At 44.7% G+C, this 13,998-nt stretch overlaps 2 protein-coding genes across 2 annotated transcripts in view; both read left to right on the top strand.

The window, feature by feature from the left end:
• Positions 1 to 5,140: 5,140 nt before the first annotated feature.
• Positions 5,141 to 5,686, top strand: LOC122113320 (small ubiquitin-related modifier 2-like). The gene has a single exon (XM_042686332.1). The coding sequence runs from the start codon at positions 5,225 to 5,227 to the stop codon at positions 5,510 to 5,512; it is 288 nt and encodes a 95-aa protein (XP_042542266.1). The 5' UTR covers positions 5,141 to 5,224; the 3' UTR covers positions 5,513 to 5,686.
• A 5,321-nt stretch (positions 5,687 to 11,007) lies between these two features.
• Dcbld1 (discoidin, CUB and LCCL domain containing 1) overlaps positions 11,008 to 13,998 on the top strand; it is a 63,828-nt gene continuing 60,837 nt past the window's right edge. Inside the window, exons 1-3 of the mRNA XM_042694950.1 lie at positions 11,008 to 11,114; positions 11,965 to 12,334; positions 12,568 to 12,811. Of these exons, the coding sequence (XP_042550884.1) occupies positions 11,008 to 11,114; positions 11,965 to 12,334; positions 12,568 to 12,811 (721 nt within the window). The remainder of the gene's footprint in view (positions 11,115 to 11,964; positions 12,335 to 12,567; positions 12,812 to 13,998) is intronic.

Here is a 13,998-nt window from a genome sequence, read left to right on the forward strand (position 1 = left end):
TTCGATCTGAAAACATGATCTTACACACAAACCCCGGTTAACAGCCCCGATAAGAAGCCTTAGCAACTGTTTCTTTCCACTGAATGGTGAGAAAAGGACCTTCATTCCTCACCTCAATATACATTTTTGCTAAGTCCAGGCTGTACCTTGATTCAGGTGGGTTACAGTGTATGGAAACCGGATGCCAAATACCAAGAGCAACATAGTTTAGGTTATTTGCAAGCCTTTGGAAACTGTACTCCAAGAGGTACTTCTAATAAATAGCAGCCCTCTGCTTATCAACTCACAGATAAGCAATTTGGATAATAAACAGCCCTGCACACACACCCACACTCCTGTGTTGTGGCACACATCTCAGCACGCAGGAGGCTAGGACTATTAAGTTGGAGGCCAGTCTGGTCTACACAGGAGGACCTGGATTTATTTGTTTAATATGTATTTTATTAAGTGTTTGTACAAAGGAGTTTCAAGTCCAGTAGTCAGGTTATAAGTACAATACATCTTGGTCAATATCACTCCTTCTATTATTTCCCCCTTCCTCTCCCTACTCTTGTTATTTAGTTCAAGTTTTACATCATATACACTGAAAATAATGACTGCATTTGCTCCCTTCATTTGTGCATTCCCTTTGGTTGTCCTCCCCACTCCCAGCATGTTTCAGCTTCCTGATATTCATTGTGTTAAATGGTTTGTTAGTTGTTCATAGGAGTTACAACATTGGACTCCCCCTTAAGTTGGGGCACTAGTGGCTCACGCCTGAAATCTTAGCTACTCAGGAGGCTGAGATCTGAGGATCACAGTTCAAACCAGCCCAGGCAAGGAAGCCCGAGAGACTCTCATCTCCAATAAACTACTCAAAAACCGGAAGTGGGGCTGTCACTCAAGTGGTAGTGCCAATCTTGAGCAGAAAGAAGCTCAGGGACAGCGCCCAGGCCCAGAGTTCAAGGACTGGGAAAAACAAAAACAAACAAAAACAAAAACAAGAGGGAGGAGGAGAAAGAGGAGAAATTGTCATCACTAGTTAAGCTCTGCTGGAAATATGGAGCCCAACTAGGACAAGTGACTACAGACCTACAGAGATTTCCCCCTGCCACCTCTCCACCCCCTGCCCCAGTCTAGACAGCCCTAATAACCTAAGAAGGACTATGTGAGGGAGGCCTGTTTCCCAAACCAAAAGGAAGAGCTGGGCAGTGCACTCTTTGTGTATTTTTCCAAATTTATCAATCCCTCTTACCTAATATTGACATTGTCTTCTAGGCTTTTAACTTTATATAACCAGCTTTCCTTTACTTCTTCATCACTTCTTGTTTTACTTACCTCAGCATTTTAGGACATAGTAGCAAGTGTTCAGCCAGAACTACTTTTTATTTATACACTATTGATGTACTATACCTGCTCTCTTTCCCACTATCTACAGTTATAATATGCTTCAGAGAGTTACTTAGAGTGTTTTTGTTGTTTGTGTATCTGCTTTTCTTTGAGGTTCTGGCCTTGCACTTTCTAGACAAGCATTCTACCCCTTGAGCCATGCCTCCAACGTGTTTTGATTTAATTTATTCAGCACGTGGGGCTTCAAGTGTTTCCCTAGGGTCAGCCTTAGACACATTCCTCCTCCTCTGCCTCCTACAGAGCTGGAATGATTGAGAGGAGCTGCCACACCCTGTCAGCGTGATTTGAATTGTATGCATCACGTGCCTTGTAAAACAAAGTACTGTTGTTTGAGTGAAAGTATTTTGTAAAACTTTGTATACATTTACATGTACAAATTTCTGAGTCTCACTTTTCTTTTTGTATACCTAGTCAGCCTTCCTCCCCCCTCCCTCCTTTCTTTTATCTCTCCCCTCCCTCCTCCTGTCTGAAGACTTTCCTTCTTCACATGTTCATACTATTGTAATGTCCCATAGAAATGCATGGGGCCAACCAACCATGGACTGAACCCCACCTTGAGGTTTTCTCGTAGGTATTTGTCCATAGCAATGAGAAAAATAACTAATGTAGTATAAGTGTGGGTCTCACTTTTCTTACTTCAGACCATCATTTTTAGAATTGTCTATTATGCATGAATTTCCATTTATTGCTTGTACATGATATATACTGCCTGAAAATACACACTGACTACATCTCGTGCTCATTGAAACTGTGATCTTCTGAAGGTTCCAGCTGGCAGTATACATCACAGCAGAGTCAGGTCAAGGTCACAGCTCCAAGGTACCTGGTTTAACTGAAGACCACCATTTAGAATGGTGATACAAGCTACATTCTCTTCTGAAGTGTAGGAGGGTCCTGGTTACTCAAAAAGCCACCAAGCTTTATGTTTTACTTGTGTGTTTATTTGTTTTATTTATTTTGCCAGATTTGGGACTTCGGCCTGGGTACTGAGCCTGAGCATTTGTTTTTGTTTTTGCCAGTCCTGGGGCTTGAACTTGGAGCCTGGGTCCTGGTCCTAGCTCAAGGCTAGTATTCTACCACTTGAGCCACAGTACCACTTCTAGCCTTTTCTGTTTATGTGGTACTGAGGAATCAAACCCAGGGCTTCATGCATGTGAGGCAAGCACACTACCACTAAGCCACATTCCCAGCCCCCAGCCTGAGTATTTTTGCTCAAGTTGCTAGTACTTTACCACTTGAGCCAAAACTCCACTTCTGAGTAGCTTTTGTTGTTACTGTTTGCTTGCTTTTTGTAAATTGGAGACAAGAGTCTCACAGTCTTTCCTGCTTGGGCTAGCTTCAAATCATTTTTGTTATCTCTGACATGTAAATGGTAGCCTATGGTAGTTTAGGGTAAACTGTTCAGGTTTACTTCTTTTCCTCCGTACAATCAAGTTGTACAATGGGTTGACTTGCAAACATAATAAAAGACTCATTTGACATACTATATCAGTATGAAGTAATACTTCTTGCTTTCAATATGAAAGTCTCGTTCCATTTTGTCTTGTTTTAATCTTACGGTTATGTGGGTAAATAGACTTAGTCATTACAGAATGAGATTAACACAAATTTCCTAACTAATTCCCTTAGTGGATATGAACCAGATTGCTCTGGACAGCAGCTTAAAAAATGAGAAGAGAAAAAAGGTATTGTACAGACGTGCCCAGAAGGTCATCAATCAAGCCAAGTCTGAATCAAGCCAAATCCAAGTCTTAAGAGCAAAGATTCAAACTAATTTAGGATCTGTAGATTGCTAGGGAAGTTACAAGGTCTCTCTACAGCATACGGTACATTCTCAACAACTTTTTTAAGTTTGTGTGTATATGTGTGTGCTGTTCCTGGGGTGTGGATTCGGCACAGGGACGCTGTCCCTGAGTTATTTTTGCTCAAGGGCAATGTTTTACCACTTGAGCCACAGCTCCACTTCTGGCTTTTTGGAAGTTAATTGGTGACAAAGAGTCTTATGAGCCAGGCACTGGTGGCTCACCCCTGTAATCCTAGCTACTCAGGAGGCTGAGATCTGAGGATCGAAGTTCAAAGCCAGCACAGGCAGGAAAGTCCATGAGACTCTGATCTTCAATAAACCACAAGAAAACCGGAAGTGGCACTGTGGCTCAAGTGGTAGAGCACTAGCCTTGAGCTGAAGAGCTGAGGGACAGCGCCCAGGCTCAGAGTTCAGGCCCAGGACTAACCAAGAAAAAAAAAGGAGTCTTATGGTCTTTCCTATCCAGGCTGACTTCAAGCCTCCTGAGTAGCTAGTTTTATAGGCGTGAGCCACCAGTATCCAACTTTTTTCAGCTTTTTAATTAAAGATAATTCTAGATTTCACATGCATTGAAAGAATACACAAATAGTATATTCTTTAATACTTTTCCCTTTTGATATCAATAAACTATTGCATTCTTTTTATTTAGTTTCTTGTTTGTATTCCTTTTGGTTCCATTGAGTTGTGTATACATGCACTGTTCCTGAGCTGAAGGCTAGTGCTCGTCCACTTGAGCTACAGCTCAACTTCCAGCCTTTTTGGTAGTTAGTTGGCAATAAAGGCTTCATGGTCTTTCCTGCCTGGGCTGGCTTCAAACCACAATCCTGAATAGCTAGGATTACAGTTGGTGAGCCACCAGATCCAGACTCATTCACCATTTTTATCTAAGCTCAATATTTGAAATTTCCTATGTTTCACTGACATTCTGATATTGTGTTGTATGATTGTTGATGTGTTGTGTTGACTTTTTTCATATTTCTTGTATTTGTGTACTGAGGTTTTCTCACCATTGATTTACTGGTGGCTTTTAGTCACCTTAAACCTTTCAGTTAAAAATATTTATTCCCCATGTACTGAGAATGTTGGATAACAATAGAATCAATATGCTTCACTACTGGGGAATAAATCATAACAAATACACCAGTTCAATAACAAACCAGGTATTTACATAAAGTAAAACATAGATAAAGTATTATCATCTATGTCACCAATCACATTGTATATAAAAAGGAGCATTCTTTTTTATTAACATACATTAATTATATAAGAGGAGTCTCACTGTGACATTTCCATACTACAATGTAGCCTGATCAAAGTTGCCCCCTCTACCACTCTTTCTTATTCTCTTCTCCATTTTTTCTCTATCTTCTCTTTCTTTCTCTCCTTCCTCCTTCCTTCCTTCCTTCCTTTCTTTTTTTTTTTTTTTTTTTGTGCTGGTCCTGGTGCTTCAATACCTTGCGTGTTGTTCTTGAGTGTTTCCTTGCTCAAGGATAGTGCTCTATCACTTGAGCCACGGTTGTACTTCTGGCTTTGTCTGTTTGTTTGTTTGGTGGATATTTGGAGATAAGAGTCTCACGGACTTTCTGGTCCTGGCTGACTATGAACTACCATCCTGGGATCTCAGCCTTCTGAGTAGCCAGGATTACAGGCATAAACCACTGGCACTGGGCTCTCCTCCTCACTTCTTAAAAACAGTTCTAACAAGTTTGATTGTTCTATCTTCATACATGCAAATAAACTACTTGGACCATATTCATCTTTAGTTAAAAAGGATCATTGTCATATTGTGTGGTTAGTCCTCATTTGTGGAGAAATGGGAATGTAATGCAATTTTCAATCTGCCATCTCTTCTTGAGATCTCCTGTAGAAAGACATTATAAATGACTCAAAAATACAAGATGACTTTATGAGCAGAAAGCATGAAAAGAAATGAAAATAATTCAGCCGCTGTGGTGCTGCCTGTGTGCTCGTTCGGTGCGGACCGGGAACCTCTTTTGTGAAGCGGCATCTGAGGAGACTCCGGCGCTCGCGATGGCCGACGAAAAGCCCAAGGAAGGAGTCAAGACTGAGAACAACGATCATATTAATTTGAAGGTGGCGGGGCAGAATGGTTCTGTGGTGCAGTTTAAGATTAAGAGGCATACACCACTTAGTAAACTAATGAAAGCCTACTGTGAACGACAGGGTTTGTCAATGAGGCAGGTCAGATTCCGATTTGATGGGCAGCCAATCGATGACCCAGACACACCTGCACCGTTGGAAATGGAGGATGAAGATACAATTGATGTGTTCCAGCAGGAGACAGGAGGTGTCTACTAAAAAAGGGAACCTGCTACTTTGCTCCAGAACTTTGTTCTTATAGACCAAGAATACATTCTTAATTAGAAAACTGCAATTTGGTTCCACCACATCCTGACTACTACAGTATAGTTTTCTCTATTCTTTCTTTTTCCCCTTCCCCATTCCTTTATTGTACATAAAGTAACTGGTGTATGCGCACAACCATATTGCTTTTCTTTTTTCTTTTTCTTTTAAACTAAATGGCCAATGGTATATTTTGATTGACATCAAATGGAGATGGGATGGGGAAAAATACTGTCCTGTGAAAATATCCCCCTTCTCCATTCGTGGCATGCGCATTCAGCTTTTATCTTTATATTTCAGTAAGTTATTTTGCTCTCACTGTTTTAACAAAAAAAAAAAGAAAAAAACAACAAAAATCCTTGCATACCTTGTTTGATTGGAGAATTTTAATGTTTTCATTTATCATTGTAAAACCAAGGACAATTTTATAACTTTTTTGTACGTAGCTGTTACATGTAGGGCAATCTGTTTTTAAGTAGGGGTAAATTACTCTTAAAAAAAAAAAAGAATCCTATGAAGGGTAAACAAAGGAGGAGGCTGCAATGCTTGGTAAGAAATGTATGCATTTTCCTGCCCATGTAATTGTAACCCCTCTGTACAGTATGTTTTCAAATAAAATAAAAAAAAAAAAAAAAAAAGAATCCTAGATAGTTTTCCCTTCAAGTCAAGCGTCTTGTTGTTTAAATAAACTTCTTGTTTAAAAAAAAAAAAGAAATGAAAATAATTAAAATAAATATGGAAAATGAAGTTAATATATAATTTTAAAAATTCTGATTGAACAAAATATGAAAATTAAAACTGAAATAAAAATCTTGTCATCCATGGTACTCAGAATGAGTTACGAATATTTAAACCCTTTTATGCTGGGTACTAGTAGTTCATACCTGTAATCCTAGTTACTCCTGGAGGTATTAGTACTCCTGAGATATTAGTATCCCAGATCAAAGCCAACCAGGGTAGACAAATTCAAGAGACTCTAATCTCCAGCTAGCCAGCAACAAGCCAGATGTCGCTCAAGTGGTATAAGATCACTTGAGTCAAAAAGCTAAGGGAGAGGGATATTTAACTTGGTCTTAAGAGCAAGGGACAGCCTGGGAATGTGGTTTAGGGGTAGAGTGCTTGCCTAGCATGCATGAAACCCTGGGTTCGACTCTTCAGTACCACATAAACAGAAAAAGCTAGAAGTGGTGCTGTGGCTAAGTGGTAGAGTGCTAGCCTTGAGCAAAAAAAAAGGAAGCTAAGGGACAGTATCCAGGCCCTGAGTTCAAGCCCCAGGAGTGGCAAAAAAAAAATGCTAAGGGAGAGTACAAGGCTCTGAGTCCAGTAACAGTACAAAAACATACAAAAAACAGATTGATCATGAAGAAAATGCTCAATAGAAATAATGTGAAAAAGATATTAATACACATTTCACAAAAGCAGTATTTACATTCAAATACATGGAAAGTCATATGAACATCTCACTAATCACAAAAGACTAAATAATGATGTGCCTATCAAATTGACTAAAATTGAAAAGTACACAAAGTTCAGTGCTAGTACAAGTGCAGTTTAATGCTGTAGCAGATTTTAAAGTGTCAACAATTCACTAAAGTATACAAAGACATTTTGGTTCACCATATACTACAGGATAATTAACTCTTTTTTTCCAGTCTAGGGCTTAAACACTGGATCTGAGTGTTGTCCCTGAGTTTCTTCTCCTCAAGGCTCATGCTCTATCACTTGAGCTACAGCACCACTTCCAGCTTTTTTGAGTAGTTTATTGGAGATGAGTCTCATGGATTTTCCTGCCTGGGCTGGCTTTGAACCGTGATCCTCAGATCTCAGCTTCCTGAGTAGCTAGGATTACAGGCGTGAGCCACTCACACCTGACATGATAATTTACTTTTTGATAGTTTACTTACATTCAGAGAGTGATTTCTATTTTTATTTCAGCCCAATCTATAACTGTGACATTTGAACACAGAATAACTATTCACTATTTGGGAAAGATTACCTTTGTGCTATCAGTAAGTTGATAGGTAACCCTGTAAATCAGTTTCCATAATACACACACACTACATATTTCAAGCCAACTACACTTAGAGAAGGTGATTCGCCACAATGACCTGTAAGGGAGGTTGAAGGAGATGAGTGTCGTCACCAAGAGCCAGGAGTTTGTCACCGCCTGTTGAGTTGATGGACTCTTCACACAATAAATCTCCTGGTTGCCCCTGTTGATGATATGTAGCAAGCCAGATGTTGCACCCCATACATGCCAGTGAAATGGCCTTTGGGAGCAGTTTTTGGAGGGGTTCGCTCAGTGGTAGAGTGTTGCTTAGCACAGGTGAGACCTTGGGTTCCAGAAAAAGACCAGAATCCATCCACTTGAGCCATAGCACCACTTCTGGTTTTTCTGGTGATTAATTGGAGATAAAAGTCTCATGGACTTTCCTGCCTGGGCTGGCTTTGAATCATGATCCTCAGATCTCAGCCTTCTGAGTAGCTAGGATTACTACCACCAGCACTCAGCCAAAAATCCATTTTTTCAATTGTAAAGATGCTGTACAGAGGGGTTGCAATTACAAGAGTAACGCAATGAGCACATTGCTTCTCATTGTGACCCACTCCTTTGTTTTTTCTCCCGCTATCCCTTCCTTCCCCACTCCTCCCCCTCCCCACGTTGTAAAGTTCATTTCTGACATAGTGTCTTGTGGATATCATTGTTGCGATGGGTCATCCTTTGTCTTTGTTTCAGCATTTTGTTATTTCCTTTCCCCTTCCCCAAATCAGATAAATGTATATACAAGATGCAGAGTACCAGAATCTATCTTTTTTTTTTTTTTTTGGTTTTTTTTGTTTTTGTTTTTTTTTTTCTTCCTGTTGTGGGCTTGAACTCTGAGTCTAGGTGCTGTCCCTCAGCTCTTCAGCTCAAGGCTAGCACTCCACCACTTGAGCCACAGTACCACTTCTGGCTTTTTCTCCTTATGTGGGGCTGAGGAATAGAACCCAGGGCTTCATGCATGTGAGGCGAGCACTCTACCACTGAGCCACCTTCCCAGCCCCAGAATCCATCTTTTGATGACTTTTGAATAAGTTATAAAACTTGGGATGGAGGTTTTTTTCAGCTTCTCCTCTTCCTCTTCTTTTCTTTTTTGACTATGGATGTTCATTGCTCTAGGACCATTTACTAAGCACATGTACTATCCTGTCCTTCTCCCCTGTCTCTATCTCTCCCCCTATCCCCCCCACCCCCATTCCTCTATTACTACACAGTGATGGCTATTCTAGGGGTATGTTATGTAAGAACTATTGATGTATGAACTATTCCTACCACTTTATTGACTTTTTGTTTTATTTTATTTTTGGTCATGGAGCCTGAACTCGGGTCTTGGGCACTGTCTCTGAGCTCTTCAGCTCAAGGCTAGTGCTCTACCACTTGAGCCACAGCACCACTTCCAGCTTTTTCAGTTTATGTAGTGTTGAGGAATCGAACCCAGGGCCTCATGCATGCAAGGCAAGCACTCTACCATTGAGCCACCTTCCCAGCCCTTAGTTGACCTTTTAAAAAAACTGTTTTAGCAGGTAGTTCATGCCTATAATCCAAGCTACTCAAGGGACTGAGATCTGAAAATAATGGTTTGAAGCCTGCTGGGGCAGGAAAGTCTGTAAGACTCTTCTCTCCAATTAACAACTAAAAAACTGGAAGTGGGGCTGGGAAAGTGGCTTAGTGGTAGAGTGCTTACATAGCATGCATGAAGCCCTGGGTTCGATTCCTCAGTACCACATACACAGCAAAAGCCAGAAGTGGTGCTGTGGCTCAAGTGGTAGAGTGCTAGTCTTGAGCAAAAGAAGCTCAGGGACAGTACCCAGGCCCTGAGTTCAATCCCTAGAACTGGCAAAAACAAACAAACAAACAAACAAAAACCCTGGAAGTGGAGCTTTGGCTCAAGGGGTAAAGTGCTAACCTTGAGCAAAAAAGGTCAGGTACAGAGCCTTGGCCCTGAGTTTAAGCCCCAGGTGTTGCACAAAGTAAAAACAAAAATCAGCAGATTTGGAGGTTGAATAGGAGTAGGAATAGGAGTATATGTTTCCAGCAAGCTCTGTGGCTGCTCTTGGGATCTTATTTTGAGTAAGGAGCTTAGATTCCATTATGTCTACTCCAGGGAATAACTCTAATTGGTCTGCTCTCTATTTTTATCATATTCAACCTGTAGCCAGTGTATTTGATCTTTCTAAACACAAATTTGATCAAGTTCCTCTGCTTTCCCTCTTCCCAGGGCCTCCAGATCCTGTTCCTGCATTTCACTCTGGTTTAGGCTCAAGCTCACTGGCAGATTAGGTTCAGCTCCTTTAAATACCCTTTGATCTCCATTTCTGAGTTTTTTTTTCCAGGTCTCACATCTAAAAAGTGTTTTCTTTAAGGTTAACCTTTTTCACCCCACTAAGGCCGTCCAGACTTTTAAAATCCAAGTTGCATCTCTTTCTTCGGTGCAGTATTCTGATCCTCTTCTATCATTATACTTACTGACCTATATAATTCATTTTTTCTATGTAATTCATGTTCTCAAATTTCTGGAGAGAGTGTTCATGAAGTAGAAGACTATAAAGGTTTCCATTTTATGTCTCAGATCTCTTCTTCATTGAGTCATAACCAGGATTACTAAGTGTTAAGGATAAAATTAATTAGGTCATTAAATTGAACCATAATCTATATTGAAGCTTTCTAACTACTTTGGAATTACATGAAGTTTGCAGTTGTGTTTAAACACTTTTTTGGGGGGTGGGGGGGGCAGTCCTAGGTCTCAAACTCTGGGCCTGGGTACTGTCCCTCAGCTCTTTTTTGCTCAAGGCTAGTGCTATGCACTTTGAGCCACAATGCCACTTCCAGTTTTTTTTCTGTAATTAACTGGAGATAAAAGTCTGACAGGGCTGGGAAGGTGGCTCAGTGGTAGAGTGCTTGCCTCACATGCATAAGGCCTTGGGTTTAATTCCTCACTACCATGTAAGCAGAAGAATCAGGAAGTGGCACTGTGGCTCAAGTGATAAGAGTGCTAGCCTTGAGTTGAAGAGCTGAGGGAGAGCACCCAGGCCCAGACTTCAGGCCCCACGACCAACCAAAAAACAAAAAAGAGTCTAACAAACTTTCTTGCCCAGGCTGGTTCCAAGATCTCAGCCTCCAGAGTAGCTAGGATTATAGGTGTAAGCCACAGGTGCCCAGCTTCAACACTATCTTACTTAAGCAAGACAGAAAACATATTTTATTCATAAAAGTAAAATAAGAAAAGGGAAAGTTGGAACTGGAAAATGATTCAATATCAATCTTGATGCCTGGGTGCCATCTTCTCATGGCAGTAAACTTTTCAACACAAGTATGATTTTTAAAAACCTCCTTCTCTCTCAAAAACTTAAAAGTTAAAAAGAGACAGGCAAAAAAGGAGTGCACGTGCCAACGCTGTCTGTTGGGAAATATGGGAAGATCAATTGATCGAAGTTTAGACACGCTTAGTCTTTTGGCACTGGCAGGTGTAACAATCCAAGGACATCCGCGCGAGGGAGCAAGGCCAATGGCCTCTAAGTAAGTACTGGGGGATGAAAAGGCGACCTGGGGATTTATCTATCTGTTGTCATTCCTTTCCACTGTTGTTACCCTTATCAACCACTCTGTTACAGTCTCAAAATTCTCCACACTTCAACCTACCCTCTACTACCAACTCCCAAAGTTCATGGGCTTGTTTTGTTTTGTTTGTTTCTCATTCTTCACCTTCTGGGGATGTCCCTTGCGCTCTCTTTCTCTCTCCCTCCCCCCCCCCCACCCCTTGAGCCACAGCGCCACTTGTGACTTTTTCTGTTTATATGGCACAGAGGAATTAAACCCAGGGCTTCATGTATGCTAGGCAAGCACTCTACCACTAAGCCACATTCCCAGGCTGTCCCTTGCTCTTAAGACCAAGTTAAATACCCCTTCTGTGACCTGACAGCCCCCTACAACGCACACCTCGGGCATCCACCGTTCACCACGTCCCAGCCCCACCCGCCTCTTTCCTCCCTCCGCTCGGGTCGCACCGCGGTGTGCTAACTGTGTCCTCTGAGGTCTGATTTCCCAAGCCTAGAAGCACGAGTGAATTCTTTCCTGGCTGATCGCTCCTCTCCCCCCCCCCCCCCCCCCGCAGCTTCTCACCAGACATCTGATTATAATTAATGATAGCTATAAATGTGCTGCGAGAACACCTCCACGTTCCCGATGGAAAAATCTGCATCACACCCTGGATTGAGTAACAACTTCTTGGAAAAGTTCTAACCAAGGTTTATTCTAGCACCTCGGGGAGGAAGTAGGGAGAAACAGGAAGGGGGAAACACTTCGGGCTTCCCACGCGGGGAAGGGGCGTTGAAGCCTGCTTGCCTGAGGATCCCTCATTTCTGCCAAGCGCCACGCGGTTGCACACCCTGCCCCACAGGCTCGGTGCTGAGCCCAGCGGCGGATCCCTGAGGACGTCCTGCGCTGGGGTTCTGCCTGGCGCGGTGGCCTTTATACAATTCGGGGTGCCCCGGGTTGCTCTCCCCGACCTGCCCAACCCAGCAGGTTCTGCCAGGATCACGCTCCAACCCCAGCGGGCTCCGACGCCAGGGGACGCGCTGAGGAGCTGGGAGGACGCCCGCGCCGCGCGGCTCCCGGGCGGACCCTCCCGCCAGGTGTCCGGTGGACCCCCAGGTTCACCAGAACTGAGGCTGGTGGCGCTGGAGAACGCCCGAGGGAGAGGCGGGCCACCTCGGAGAGGTGGAGGGAAGTCCCGAGCGGTCGGAGCCCAGGCGAGGGGCGGGGCCTCCCGACCACGCCCCCTCCCCGCTGGGCGCAGAGCCGCCCCGAAGCGATTCAGAGTTGGGTTGCCGCTCTGCCCAGTTCCGACGCCCGCGCACGGCCGGCGGTCAGAGGGTGGAGAGCGACTCCTTCCTCAGGGGCGGGGCTGGAGGCGGGGACTGCGCGTTGAGGGGCGGGGACGTCTGGCCACGCCCCTCCCCGCTGGGCGAAGAGCCGCCCCGAAGCGATTCCGAGTCCGGCAGCCGCTGCGCCGAGTGTGGGCGCCGCGCTCTGCCGCCGTGGAGGCTGCGGCGCTCGGGCAGCCGCCGCGCCGGCCGAGGGGAAGGTGGAACCTGCCAAGCTGGCGCCCGGCGGGGCCTCAGGGGGCGGCGAGCTGGCGGGGACTGCGGGGCCGGGCCTCCTGGCCCTGCTGCTGGCGGTGTGTGCTCCGCTGCGGCTGCAGGCGGAGGAGCTGGGTGAGTGGAGCGGATCGCGTCTGGCGGACTGCGGGATCCGGGACGCCGCGGGCCCGGCCTGGAGGGACGGGGGGCCGGGGGGAAGTGGGGTCCTGCGCGTCCCGCTCTGCCAGGCCGCGCCTGAGGTCCCACCCCCCACGAAAATCAACCCAGCCCCTCTCCACTTGTCTCCCCCGCTGTCCCCCTGTCCAGATGGCTTCGCTTTTCCAGACCTTTCGACTCTGCCGGCCCCAGTGGAGTGACATGGCCGGAGAGGGGGGGGTCGCCCTCGGGGACACTCGGGGGCCAAGTCGCTCGTCTCGTTCAGTTGTGGTGTGCGATGGTCGGCTTGAGTTGAATGGCTGGGCCGCGGTTCCCCCGCCGTGGCCTCCGTGCAGGCGGCGGCCACACGGTACCCCCCTTCTCTCGAGCGCCCTGCTTGGACCCAAGTTGGAAATCTTGCACATTGGATCCTCCTAGGGTATTTAAGACGTGGACCCCACCAGGCTGCCCTTTCTCCCTACCTGGCTCTTGGCTTCGAGTTCCACCTAAGTAGCCCACCATACAATTTACCCTCTCGTCCACCAGGCGAATGCAGCAATGGGATGGATTGACCACCCCTAGGCCCTAGATGACTTTTTTGGGGGGTGGTCGGTCATGGAGCTTGAACTCAGGGCCTGGCCACTGACCCTGCGTTTTTGTGCTCAAGGCCATCGCTACAGTTCTAACCACTTTGAGTCACAGCTCCACTTCCGGTTTGAGGTGGTTGATTGGAGATAAGGGTCTCCTGGACTTTCCTGACTGGGCTGGCTTTGAACTGCGAACTTCAGGGCTCAGCCTCCTGAGTAGGTGGGATTACAGGTGTGAGCCACTGGTTCCCAGGTGGTTCTTAGTACTTTATTAATCCTTGCTAATTTTTTTTTTTTAATAGCAAAGAGCAGGTTTCTGCCTAAGGTTTTTGTTTTTTCCGGTTTGCCTCTCTTCTCCCTTGTGCTGTCCCTATAGAACAGGTTATTTAATATCAGGGAGTCTATGAAAAATACTTTGATGACCCACCATTGTGCTTTCTGTTGAGACCAGATCTAAAGCTAAACCCAACCTGGCATTTTTCCAGCAGACTATGCATTCATTCCAGCCTGAAATACATCCTCAGTAGGCTGGTAGTGGTATTTGCATATCGTGTTTGTGTTTTTTTTTTCTTCAAGCTA

Source organism: Dipodomys spectabilis, unplaced genomic scaffold, assembly GCF_019054845.1.
Source record: "Dipodomys spectabilis isolate Male_0828 unplaced genomic scaffold, ASM1905484v1 ptg000001l, whole genome shotgun sequence".
Classification (NCBI taxonomy): domain Eukaryota; kingdom Metazoa; phylum Chordata; class Mammalia; order Rodentia; family Heteromyidae; genus Dipodomys; species Dipodomys spectabilis.